This window comes from Protopterus annectens, chromosome 8.part0, assembly GCF_019279795.1.
Source record: "Protopterus annectens isolate FY-2018-M chromosome 8.part0, PAN1.0, whole genome shotgun sequence".
NCBI lineage: Eukaryota > Metazoa > Chordata > Ceratodontiformes > Protopteridae > Protopterus > Protopterus annectens.
Genome location: NC_056741.1, coordinates 401,867,771 through 401,880,315, shown reverse-complemented (window position 1 = coordinate 401,880,315; position 12,545 = coordinate 401,867,771). Strand labels below are relative to the sequence as shown.

The 12,545-nt window shown below is 42.6% G+C and overlaps 1 protein-coding gene across 1 annotated transcript in view; it reads left to right on the top strand.

The window, feature by feature from the left end:
• RPRD2 (regulation of nuclear pre-mRNA domain containing 2) overlaps positions 1–12,545 on the top strand; it is a 2,300,864-nt gene that overhangs the window by 1,907,530 nt on the left and 380,789 nt on the right. Inside the window, exon 8 of the mRNA XM_044079912.1 lies at positions 6,833–7,522. Coding sequence (XP_043935847.1) covers positions 6,833–7,522 — 690 coding nt within the window. The remainder of the gene's footprint in view (positions 1–6,832; positions 7,523–12,545) is intronic.

The following is a 12,545-nucleotide window of genomic DNA, read 5'->3' as shown; positions in this document are numbered from 1 at the left end:
CTTGGCTCACGAAAACTACCAAACAAAAAATCCTTATAGAAACAAACTCTGGGCTAGCTGGCGTACAACCAAAAACCTGGCGGATCAACTAAAATTTAGACAATTAAGAAACGAAACTAAAAAAGCCATATTGTCAGATAAAAGAAACTTTTACTGCCACCTCCAGCAAACCCACCAAAATAACCCTCAGAAATTCTGGACAGGTATAAATAAACTCTTGCATCCAGGTCGCTCAGTCACACCCCCACCCCCTTAGGCTCCAATCTCCACAGCTCTAACCAAATTGCCAATTCTTTTAACACTTTCTTCACAGACAACATTCAGTCTTTGGCCAGTCAGCTATCCCCTGACACTGCATCTCCTTCCAATATTATCCCTAACAGCCCCCCAATATTTCACTTCCAACCTGTTCCTACATCCTTTGCCTGCACCCTTAAGAAACTTAAACCCACCACCCTCACTGCAGATCTACTACCTGCAGAATACCTGCAAAAAGCAGCCAAAGCTATAGCCTACCCCATATCCATCCTCATTAACAGAATTATTTCTGAAGGAAGTATTCCATCAATCTGGAAAATCTCACATGTCACCCCCCCCCCCCCTGCATAAAGGTGGTAATTCCAAAGATTTTACTAACTATAGGCCTATAGCCGTATTATCCCCTCTGGCAAAAATTATGGAGAAGTGCATTCCTAAACAACTATTAAACCACCTCCTAGAAAACAACCTACTAGCTACCTGCCAACATAGATTAAGACCATTTCACAGCACCTCTTCTGCTCTTCTTTCCTTCACCGATGTCATTAATAAAAAAAACGTAATATCAGTACTCTATCCTCAGCCCTCTTCATTGATCTGTCAAAAGCCTTCGACATGGTCAACCACCAGCTACTCATAAACATACTTAGAAACTTCTCACTGGATCCACTTCCTATACAATGGTTCCAATCCTATCTAAATAACAGGAAACAGGCTGTACTATGGGAGAATAACTTGTCTTCCCACCTACCAGTTGCCCTTGGTGTGTCCCTCAAGGCTCCATATTGGGTCCTTTCCTCTTTTCAGTTTTTACTAACGACCTACACTCTGTATTACCTCAAGCCACCTGTATCCAATCTGCAGATGATTCCACACTAATATGCTCAACCTCTTCACTATCACAACTTCAGTCCCTAACTCAAGACACGTTTAACACAGTAGAGAATTGGCTTCTTCGATGTCTCATCCTGAACCCAAAAAAAAAAAAATGCTACTATTTACTACCACCCGTAGAGCCCCCTCACTGCATTTCACAGTCACATCTAGCAATGGTACAATCGTATCTCCCGACTGTACTACAAAACTACTTGGAGTACTAATCGATAACAACCTCACCTTCGAGCCACATATTAACAACACTATAAAAACAGTAAACAAGAAACTAGGTTCCCTCTATAGGATCAAACCCTTTCTTACCCCACTAGCCAGGAACACCATTGCCTGGACCCACCTTATCTCAACCCTACTATATGCATCACCTATCTATACCAAACTATGCAAAAGCAATCTGAACAAGTTGGCTAGCTCCTACAACAATATTGCCAGATTTGCAACTGGGTCTACCTATAGAACCCATCATTGTAACAATCTTAATCAACTAGGATGGTTAGAATAGCCAGATCTTATTCTATCAAACCAGCTGACTATTGCTCATAAGATAGTGTTTCATTCCTACAACTACTCCAATACTAACTAACCTAATCACCCCCTACAATAACCTTAAGACCTTGCGCTCATCAAATAAATTAATGGTAAAGGTAAGTAAAACCAACAATCTGGCTGGAGACTCTCTATTCTCTAACACAGTGGGTAAAACCTGGAATTCCCTCCCTACTGATCTAACCTCCTTACCTTCAACTACCCTTTTTAAATCCAAACTCAAATCATACTTTAAGTCGCACTGGCTATGCCCCTGTGCAGACCCAGACTAACTACCTCCACTATCTCCAAACACTAATCTTCTCACTTACACAAACTAATTATTCTTTTTTACTAACATTATTGTCTGTATAACCTTTTTAAAGTTCAAATAGTGCTCAATTTCACTTGCCTTACATTTTGCTGTATGTATGTCCATACGGGTTATGTAGCTTGGAAGATTTTTCCTTACTCTTAAGCTAAAATGTAATATACTAGTATAATTTGCTAAATCTTAGTAATGTACTTATGTTGTGATTCTGTTCTGAAGTGTGGAGCTTTTCTCCCCGGGCCTCCACTGAAAATGGACATATATCCAGTTGGACTAGCCCGGTCAACAAATGTAAAATAAATAGAATAAATCACAAAAAAGCCTGGAAAGTGGATGCTCTGTCCTTCAGCTGGAAAAAGCGATCAGTCTGTGCCTTTCCCCCTCTGTCTCTGCTCTCCTAAGTTCTACTAAAAGTCAAACAGGACAAATCAAAAATTATTTTGATTGCTCCAGACTGGCCTCGCCAACACTGGTACCCGCTCCTGCGCAGTATGTCGCACATTTCACAGTGGCACCTGCCTCAGACACCTTCCTTACTGTCTCAGCAGGAGAACCAAATTTTGCACCCTCAGCTTCAAACGTTGAATCTTGCAGCCTGGCTAATCACTTAAATTCACCCTTAGCATCCCTCAGCAAACCTGTGATGGATGTCATTTTGGAGGCGAGAAGACCTAGTACTAGAAAATCTTATGCTGACAAATGGAAAAGATTCTGTGCCTGGAATCAGTCTCAAGGGATGAGCACAGCAGTGCCCAATTTACCTCAGATTTTGCAATACTTAACTGAGATGCTTCACAAGGGCCTGTCTTTTTCTTCCATAAAAATCCATGCCTCAGCTATTTCAGCTCACTACAACACAGAACCCCCCCCCCTCTTCTCTCATCCTCTTCTAAAGCAGTATCTCATAGGAGCCAAAAACTTGAGACCACCCAGGAGAGCTCCAACCCCTGCCTGGGACATTAACTTTGTATTGGAGAAACTCACTCAGTTTCTCCTTTCGAGCCAGCTGCTACTGCAGACTTAAAATTTCTTTCCTGGAAAACAGCCTTCCTTTTAGCAATCACTTCAGCTAGAAGGATATCTGAATTACAGGCCCTTATGGCAGTGGAGCCTTTCATCATCTTTCATGCGGACAGGGTGTCTCTCAGGACCAGTCCGTTATTCATTCCCTAAGTGGTATCCAGTACGGCTCTTAATCAGTCCATTAATTTGCCAACCTTCTTTCCCAATCCACAGAACAAGGGGGAGCGGATTCTGCATTCATTGGATTTACACAAACAACTTAGATTCTACTTTGGACAGGACTAAATCTTGAAGAAAATCTGAACAACTGCTGATAGCATTTGCTGCAGGGGCGGAGGGGAAGGCTATTTCAAAGCAAACCATTTCTAAATGGATAAGCCATAAGCACCATGGAAAACCTATCCCCCAGGGGATCAGATCTCATTCCACCAGGGCTGCATCTCCTTCTACAGCCTTTCTCAGAGGTGTTCCCACCAGGGATATTCTAGAAGCTGCTATCTGGAGCTCAGTTCAAACTTTCACCAAGAATTACCACTTACCTGTTTTCTCTAAATCCAGAGCTGGCTTTGCTACTGCTGTTTTGCAGGGCCTTAATGCTGGTCCTAATGCTGTATAAATCCATCCTCCCAACGATAGCTTTGGGAATCTACCCAAATGTAATGACTGCAACAGTGAAACACGAAGAACATAGTACAGTTGTGTACACTTACCATAAATGTAGATGTTCGAGTGCATTCACTGTTGCAGTCCTGGTTACCGTCCCTCCAGCCCCCTGTTTTTCTCTTACTGTACCTCTACTTTCTTTTACTATGCTTAAAAGCCTTTTTGCTGTATTTGCTTTTGTTTGGAGGTATATATTTTTGTGTTTTTAATTTTATATATATATATATATATATATATATATATAAAATTTTTTTTTTTTTTTTTGCTCCCCATTTGGGGGGCACCTGACATCTGGGGTAAGAAAAACTGATGTAATGGCGTCGGCTGCATGTTTTATACCCCTGACGACCTGACATCATGGAAGTACACAGGACCCAAGACTTTGTTAATCAGGCCGACTGAGGACAACCTGTCAGCAGATTACCCAAATGTAATGACTGCAACAGTGAATACACTCGAACATCTACATTTATGGTAAGTGTACACAACTGTACTTCATCCATCCTCAGCCAGACACTATATGCCTGAAAGGAGAATGAAATATATCCTTATGGACTTCAGGTAATGCTTGAAATGTGGGGATTGACGGTGTATTCACCATAAAAAAAATTATATTGTTCAAAGCTTATAACATCTTTAGACAATCACTTAACATAAAACGTACATCTCTCCACATATCAATATCATTCTTAAAAAGCCTCATAAGCATCAGTGTCAGATATGTTCAAAACAGTATCATTATAAAACCCAACGTCCATGATCACCAGGAACTTTGTCTGCCCGCTTAACTACTATAGAGGTATCAGTCTGCAAAACTTGTAAAGCTGCTCGTTCCACCGCTGTTAAATTATGGAAATTTCTTCTCTTCAACGTACTGCGTTCACTGTTAAGTCATTGGAGTCACGTTCACACAAATTACAGAACACTTCCAGAGTTGGATTATTAGTAGGGCAGGAAGTACTAGGTTTATGAGGTATAGTAAAAAGAAGTTCTGCTGCACTGAGATGCATTTAATGGTAGCTTCTGGATTGCTTAGTCAAAGTCGTGGTACTGGGTGTTAGTTGGGATATTTTGCAGCCATCTTACGGTTAAAGCACCTTGGAACACTGTTTCTTGAGTGAAGCATTGTAGTTTGGATGTCCCCATGAGTTCCTTTAAAGATTGTGGCTGTTTTAGTGAAGGCATCCTGATTAAAGTCATAGGTATTTACTAGCCTGATGATCCAGAAGGATGTTTAGAAGCTTAGCCATATATTCACATGAGGTTTTTAGCCCATATATTTTAAGAATGAGTAACCCAGGGATTAGGGCCATCATTACAGATTTTTTTTTTAGAATCCGTACTTTTGTTTATGAATTTCTTTCTGTTGTAATCTGATGAGTGATCTTCCACTGAAGACTTGGTTGGTGTGCGAAAACGTTTAAGCGTAATTCTTAACAGTTTTGCTGCCAGGTTTACTTTGTGTTACCAATGCGTAATACAGTTGTCCAGCGTACTGCAGTCTTGCCTTGTCGTGTGTGTGTGTAAAACCCTGCCAAGCTAGAGTTTCCACTGTGTAATACCTTAAACCTCCTGTAATGGAAGCTCATGGGATGTATACAAATGACCCCTTTCTGAATGCCCGTGTTTTGTTTTGTTTTTTTTTTGTTTTTTAGATTTTATGGTTACATTCAGGCCAATTAGGCCAAAGCCCATTAGATGTGCACTTGCATATGTCAGCGTTTTTATTGACCTATTTTCACAGCGTAAGTGGGTAGTCTGACATGGTTTTTAAACCAAGCTGATGCCCATAAACATTAAGATGGCTGCAAAATATCCCAACTAACATCCAAACCAAAGGGGAACTAGTTTTTAAAGTAAAAAAAAATATATATATATATATATATATATATATATATATATATATATATGGGCATTCAGAAGCTATGTAGCTGAAATATTTGATGCCTTAAGGGGTCATTTGCATATATTCCATTGGCCTCCTTCACAGAAAGTTTAAGGTATCACATATTGAAAACTCTAGCTTGGCTGGATTTTTCTTGAAGGTTTTACTGAATGGTTTGCATGCGTGACCCTTTTACTCTTCTGTGTGTGTGTGCCTGTATATTTACAGAAGATAAACTATGGTATAGCAAATGGTCTTTTTCCTGAGGGGCTGCACCCTACACTCTACAGTGTGAGCTGTTCTCCCAACTCACTCCCTTTTCTTTATAAATGTACTACTTCTGATGTTGGTCTTACTTTTAGAGAAAAGGGAATTTATTTCTCTTCTCCAGGTCTGTGGAACCTTGGAGGCAGAATGTTTTAGAGCTCAGAGTACAAGGAGTCACCCCTGTAAAAAAAAATCTTTAAAGTATCTTAGTACTTCTATATTTTTGTCAGTTGTGGAGCAGTGGGACAGCAGTTAAGTATGGTTCTCAGTAACACAAAGAAGACCCTCTACATAGGTCTTGCTTTTCCTGTTCTTAGGGACATTTGTTGCTTCTGGCTGCCTAAACTGGCAATTTTTGTGTTCAGAACTGGTAGTTGTCGCTCCATGGTTTCCTTTTCTGTTTACATATTGATTTGTTAATTTTGTAATTGAGCTGATCCTGCAGAACGTTTTTCGGGCATGACCCAAGACATGGTGTTATGAGCAGTTTAATATATGGTCAGTTTTTTTTTAACTAATCAACATTCCCATCTTCAGCAGGTGGAAGAAAACCAATGTCTCAGGGAAAAAAGCTGCATAGATCAAGGAAGAGCACGAACTTCCACACACTGCAGTCTGAAATCATGGTCTTCCGCCTCAGACCCTGGGGATATACTGACCATTATCACTTTGAGACTGTTGTGCTTAGATGTCTTTTTTAAAAAAAGTGTCAGAATGCTAAAGCAATATGGTAAAATGTTATTTCAGACATGGGTGCATTATTACAGACTAGGAAAAAAATGTTATCCCAAAACTGCTGCCACTTTAAGTTTTTGTATTCTCTGTGTAAGTTCACCATTTATTGTGTAGTCTTAGATCACAGAGGCATCTGCGTTGCAGTGTTCTTAAAAAAAATGACTTAATTTGTCTTTGTATTTTTAGCAGTAAATGGTTTATGAGCCTGATGAATTAAAAACTTAATTCCTTTTATCTGTTTTTTTTAATAGTGGAAGATAGAAAGGAGAAGACTGTTTTGACTTCAGCTCATATGGATGCAGTCAAAAGTATTTCAAGCTCATCCACAGTTCCTACTTTTACGTCAGCTGTTTCACCAGCTGTTGTGTCACTTATGGCACCTACTGTTACCCCATTTTCTCCACCTGCTGTTGCTCCAATCGCATCTGTTGTTGCACCAGTTGTTGCATCTGCTGTTTCTCCTATTGCTAAATCAACTGTATCTCCAATTCTTACACCGGCTGCTGCTGCAGTTACTACTACTGCTACAATTATTACACCTTTAGCTGCTCCTGTTCCTCGTGCCACTGCTCCAGTACCAGCTGTTGTGCCTGTTATGTCCACAGTTACAGCACTGACTACCCCAGCTGTTTGCACAGTTGCTGCTGCTTTTGCTTCTACTGTCCCTTTCACTGTTTCTTCTACTTTCCCTTCTACAGCTGCTTCTCAGGCCTCTTCTACAGCTACTTCTCTGGCTTTTTCTACAACTGGGTCCACTGTCTGTTCAACATCATCTTTTGCTGCAGTTTCCTCTGCTGGTCCCACTGCTTCTCTTAAGGTGCAAAGTGCAGGAATCTCTTCTGTTAATTCATCATCACTTCCTCTTCCAAACCTGGCCAATGTGGATCTAGCAAAAATCAGCTCCATTCTCAGCAGTCTGACTTCTGCAATGAAGAATACAGGTCAGTACCTGGCGAATGCTTACTTTGTTTGAAGTATAATGTTAAACGTTTGCTAAGAGCAAGTTGCAGCTGCAGAGAAGCACATATCAAGCAAGTAGGAAGAGGAGTCTAGTCATGTGTTGTGTTTTATGTTTAGTATTTTTTATACAGTGATTGTTGCATGTATATCGTTTGTGTACTAGCTGCTTGCACTGAGTTTTCCACAAAGTGGTCATTTGTAGAACATTTAACCAGCTATTGGTACTGAGGAGTTAAATTTCTTACTAGCTTATTTCAGGGCATATGTGCACTCCCCGTATTGACAGTCATTGTAAGCCCATCAGCAGTAAAAAGGTGGAGCAATCCATTTCATTTTGGGGGGGGGGGGGTTCTTGCACCCCATCTGTGGTATACTGGTACCACAGACCCCATGTTAGATTTGCAGCAGTCCTGAGTGACTGTACTTACCACTGCTATCAAAGCTGTTACTGCATATTGTAAATTGTGCAGCTTCTTTAGTTGCCCTTCATTTCTTAACTGCCGTAGAGCAACTTGTATGGGCGCATTAAGTATCATTTTGCTGTTTGTTTTTTATCTGCAGACGTCGACAAAAATGTTGTAGTTTTTGCAGTTACTGAAGTTCCAATATCCATCAATGATCACTATTGTAGTATTAATTACTTTTAAGATATGCAGTGCAGGTGTTTTTTCTGCCATCCATCCAGGCTTCAGAGTTTTGTACATCCCTTGTGCAAAGCCATCTTCTTCCCACATCCCAGATATTAGTAGGACGTATGGTGTAAAGGGAAACCTGCTTGTATCATCCTCAGTTCTCTTTCCTCATTGAATGTTCTGAAGTGTGTCTGCTAGTTAGTCCAGTTAGACAGATGCAAATCAGGGAATTGTTTGTACAGTTTTTTTAGAGTTTTGTTATAATGTTGTTGCTTACTTTTCTGGCTCTTTATCTGTGGTTTTGGAGATTTTTTCCAAGGCTAAAAACATTTGAAAACTCACTAGTAAGTCTGCTTGTAGCTGATTGGTACCACTGGAGGATTTTTTCTCACACTGATCATTTACTCTGCCATGGTAAGACCATAACGTATCTTGTGTTCAGTTGTACCTTGCTTAACAAAAAATAAAAACTTGCTTTGAAAGCCATATAATCTAATGGAGTATAAAAAATGTTACCCGTTATGTTAAATGGTATCCACAGCTGTTTCTGATGAAGTCGTTTTCTTGAGCTGTGAGTAAATGCATCAGTTGGCATTATAAAATATATTAAAGGATGTCCTATTCCCATGTTGCAGTATTCATAACCTTTGGGTTATCCTCTGCTTAGCTACCTTAATGTCTGACCAGTATACAAAAGCTTGTAGTCACTGCAAGGTACGTGGGACATTTTATGTTGGCCATAGGGTGCCATAAAAGTGACGTCTGCACGTACCTTTCCTCAAAACTTCTCTGCCGCCAGTCGAACGTCAGCTCTTTCTGCCATCGGATCTTCAAATTTAAGATAATTGCTCCACCGGGGCCATTTTCTTCTTCTGTCTTTGGTCACTGCATGCCTGCTTAGGTTCATGTCATTCAGGAAAGGAAAGTGTAGGTGCAGACATCAGATAAGGATGCTAGTGACCTCTGCTTTTTCTGCCTGGGGCCCAACCATGACCGTAAAACCTGCATGATTTGTCAGGCTTTCATTCCTAAGACACTCCGCAGCAGTCTGCACTCCCTTAACATCTACTTAGAAAACCAGCATCTTAAACATCTGGCTCTGGCAATGGAAGGGCCATCCGGTCAGACTATCAAGCTACCAAAAAAGAAGGCCAAAGTTTCCAGGCCTGAACCTACTGCTGCATTTCCTCCACGTGGCATTCCCCCTGTGACCGACATTCGCCTGGATGAACATTCGGAACCGGACAAGTTAGGTATAGCGGGTACCATTTGGGAGGCTGCAGAACCTAGGGCTTGAAAGCACATCTGTGGAGGTTTTGCAGACGTCTGACGCCGGCAAGGAGGGGGAACCTCTGCTCGCAACAGACATCCATACTGGTCCTTCCACTACTTTAGAACAGTCTGAACCTAGGCCTTGTGCCTTCCAGGCCTACCTCTTCCTTAAAAAGGAAACAAAAGACAAAACATGTCTCTCCTCCTTCAGAAAGCCTTGTGATTGGCAAGCTTTCTATCAAAGCATTATTTAATGCTTTCATGGCCCTTAGACCTTCTAGGCCTGCTTCCCCTGCTGTTAGTAGTCCTAGGCCTCAGACTGAAGATTCTCTTCTTCTTGAAGCTGAGGACTCCTCAGATTCCTCTTCTGAGGACTTCCTTTCCTGTGCCTCTCGGGTACCTTCCCCTCTTGGGTATGTCTCCCCCAAGGAGACGACTGTTGAGACAGACTCCCCAGGAGAGGGTTTCACCTTTGGTGAAACCATCTCTAAAATGAGAGTTTTTTTTAAATGGGATTCCTCTGAAATGTCCAAGGTTCAGAAGAGGTATCTCTTACAAATGGACACCCCTTCACCTTCTGCCATCCTTCCAGTCTTGCCAGCCTATTTTGGATGCCTTCATTGCAGCTTCTAAAAACCCTGAATCCCAACCACCATACCCTAGAAGGCCTGACAGGTTTTATAAGGTTGCAGAAGGGGCCAAATTTCTGATTAAATGCCCTGTTGCAGATGTTGGCACTATGTTAGTTTCTGCAGACAAGCCCTCTAGATTACTTCCCTCCACCTCTGTCCGTCCCACTGATAAGGACAATAAGACCATGGAATGCATTGGCAAAGAAGTGTACAACTCTGCCACTTTGGATTATAAGGTGGTTACCTACCAAATACACATGTCTAAGTATGCCCTGGCCCTTTTGATTCAGGTTTCTAAACTTTTGGCTGATCTCCCAGACTCACTTCCTAAGGCTCCAGTATCTAGTCTCATCTCCTTGTCCTCTCAAGTGGTAAGGCACTCTGTCAGATGCAGCTATGATGCTGGAGAGGCCTCAGCCAGATCTGCAGCTTCTGTCTCGGTGCATAGAAGTTATTCTTGGCTGAGACTCCAAGCCCTACCTATTGATATCAGGGCTAAACTTTTGGATGCACCCTGGACAATTCTGCCCTCTTTAGGGCTAAAGTGGCAGAGCTTTTCAAAACCCTTCAGCAAAAGGGGAAAGAATTACAAGACCTAAAACATTTGTGTCGCCAGTCCCTAAATTCCATAGGAATTATCCCAAGACGCAGTTCATCAGGAAACATTCTGCTGCCTGCTACTCATTCTAGGAGCAAAAAGAGCTCCAGGAAGCAGCAGCCTCTTCCAGGCGTGCTCAGACTCCAGTTCAAAAACCTCAGCTTCAGGACAGGGCAGGTAGTCTGTGACTACTTGCCGCCTTCTTTACCCCCTCCAGATTCCACTCCCCTATGCCAAAGACTCTCTTCACTGTCTTGCTGTCTGGCAAAGCATTACCTCAGACAAGTGGGCCTTGTGTATTTTAGAAAAGGGTTACTTCATGACTTGGGTCATTCCTCCCTCCCTAAGAGATATCCCATAGCCACCGAAGGAATAGCTCCCCCCTTTCCCAGACGGTCTTAAACAGTCTCCTCTCTCAAGGGACTATCCAGCCTGTCCCTCTGTCAGAGAGGGGAAGTGCTTTTACTCCAGACTTTTCCTAGTCCCAAGAAAAGATTGCCCATGGAAACCCATCTTGGATCTCTCTAACCTCAACCTTTTTGTACAAGTACCCACTTTTCACATGCTTAAATTCCTCTTTCCCCCTGCTAATGCCTCAGGCATTTCTGGCCACTTTGGACATCAAAGATGCATATCTACATATCCCAATAAAACCCAACTACAGTAAGTATTTCCACGCAGTTTCAGTTTTCTGTCTTGCCCTTTGGGCTATCTGCTGCTCCAGGGGTATTCACCAAGTGTCTGGCTCCAGTGGTAGCCTATTTGAAGGATCCAAGGGGTTCCGATTTTCCCTACCTGGATGACCTCCTGATCCAGGCAGGTTGCTCCACTTCCCTACACATCCATCTCCAAAAAGTCATCTCTGTCCTGCAGTCCCTCTGGTTCAACATCAGTTTCCCAAAGTCCAAACTAAACCCCTCCCAGGACCAAGTTTTCCTGGGGTACAGAATAGGGACAGATGTTATGACTGCATTCCTTCCATCCCAAGTGCGGGAAAGCTTGAAGCAATAACTGCTGTCTGTCCTTCACACCACTTCTGTGACAGCAAGACAATGTCTGACTCCTAGGACATATGGCCTCCACTATACCCATATTGCCCCTGGCAAGACTCCACATGAGAAAACTTCAATGGTACCTGAGGTCCACATGGACTCCAACACTCCCATCACTTCGACCACAACATTCTCTTCCTACCATGCCTAAGGAAGGAGATTCTTTGGTGGTTGGAACAAGTCTCTTCTCAACCCAGGGCTTCCATTACAACCCCTCAACCCAGTCCAAGAGATGTACACAGGTCCCTTAAACCTGGGCTGGGGAGCTGCTGTGGGCAGCTAGAAGGTGAAAGGCACATGGACAAGGCCCCTTCAAGCAGGGAGCACATCAACAGGGAAATGAAGGCCATTATTCTTGCTCTGAGGGCCTTCCAACATATTCTGAAGCAAGGCCCCCTGAAGTTGTTAACAGACAGCACTACAGTTCTCTGGTATGTGAACAAACGGGGGGGGGGGGGGCAAAATTTTACTTACTATGCAGACTTGTTCTCCAGGCATCGGAACTGGGGGTCCAACATGGAGTCACCCTGCAGACAGTCTATATTCCCTCAGCTCAGAGCACTCAAGCAGACACCTTGAGCAGGTCCATGTCACAATCCCACAAATGGATGCTGCACAAGGACATGTTCCTGGACATAGTCCACAAGTGGGGGGAGGGGGGGTACACCACAAATAGATCTGTTTGCCTTGCCTTTGAACAGACAACTGCCACTCTTTTGTACCAGGGCACCCAGCCCCCTAGCAAGGGCAGCAGGCACCTTTTCTATTTCATGGAAGGGAATGTTTCTCTATGCATTCCCCCCTTCCCACTCCTACAG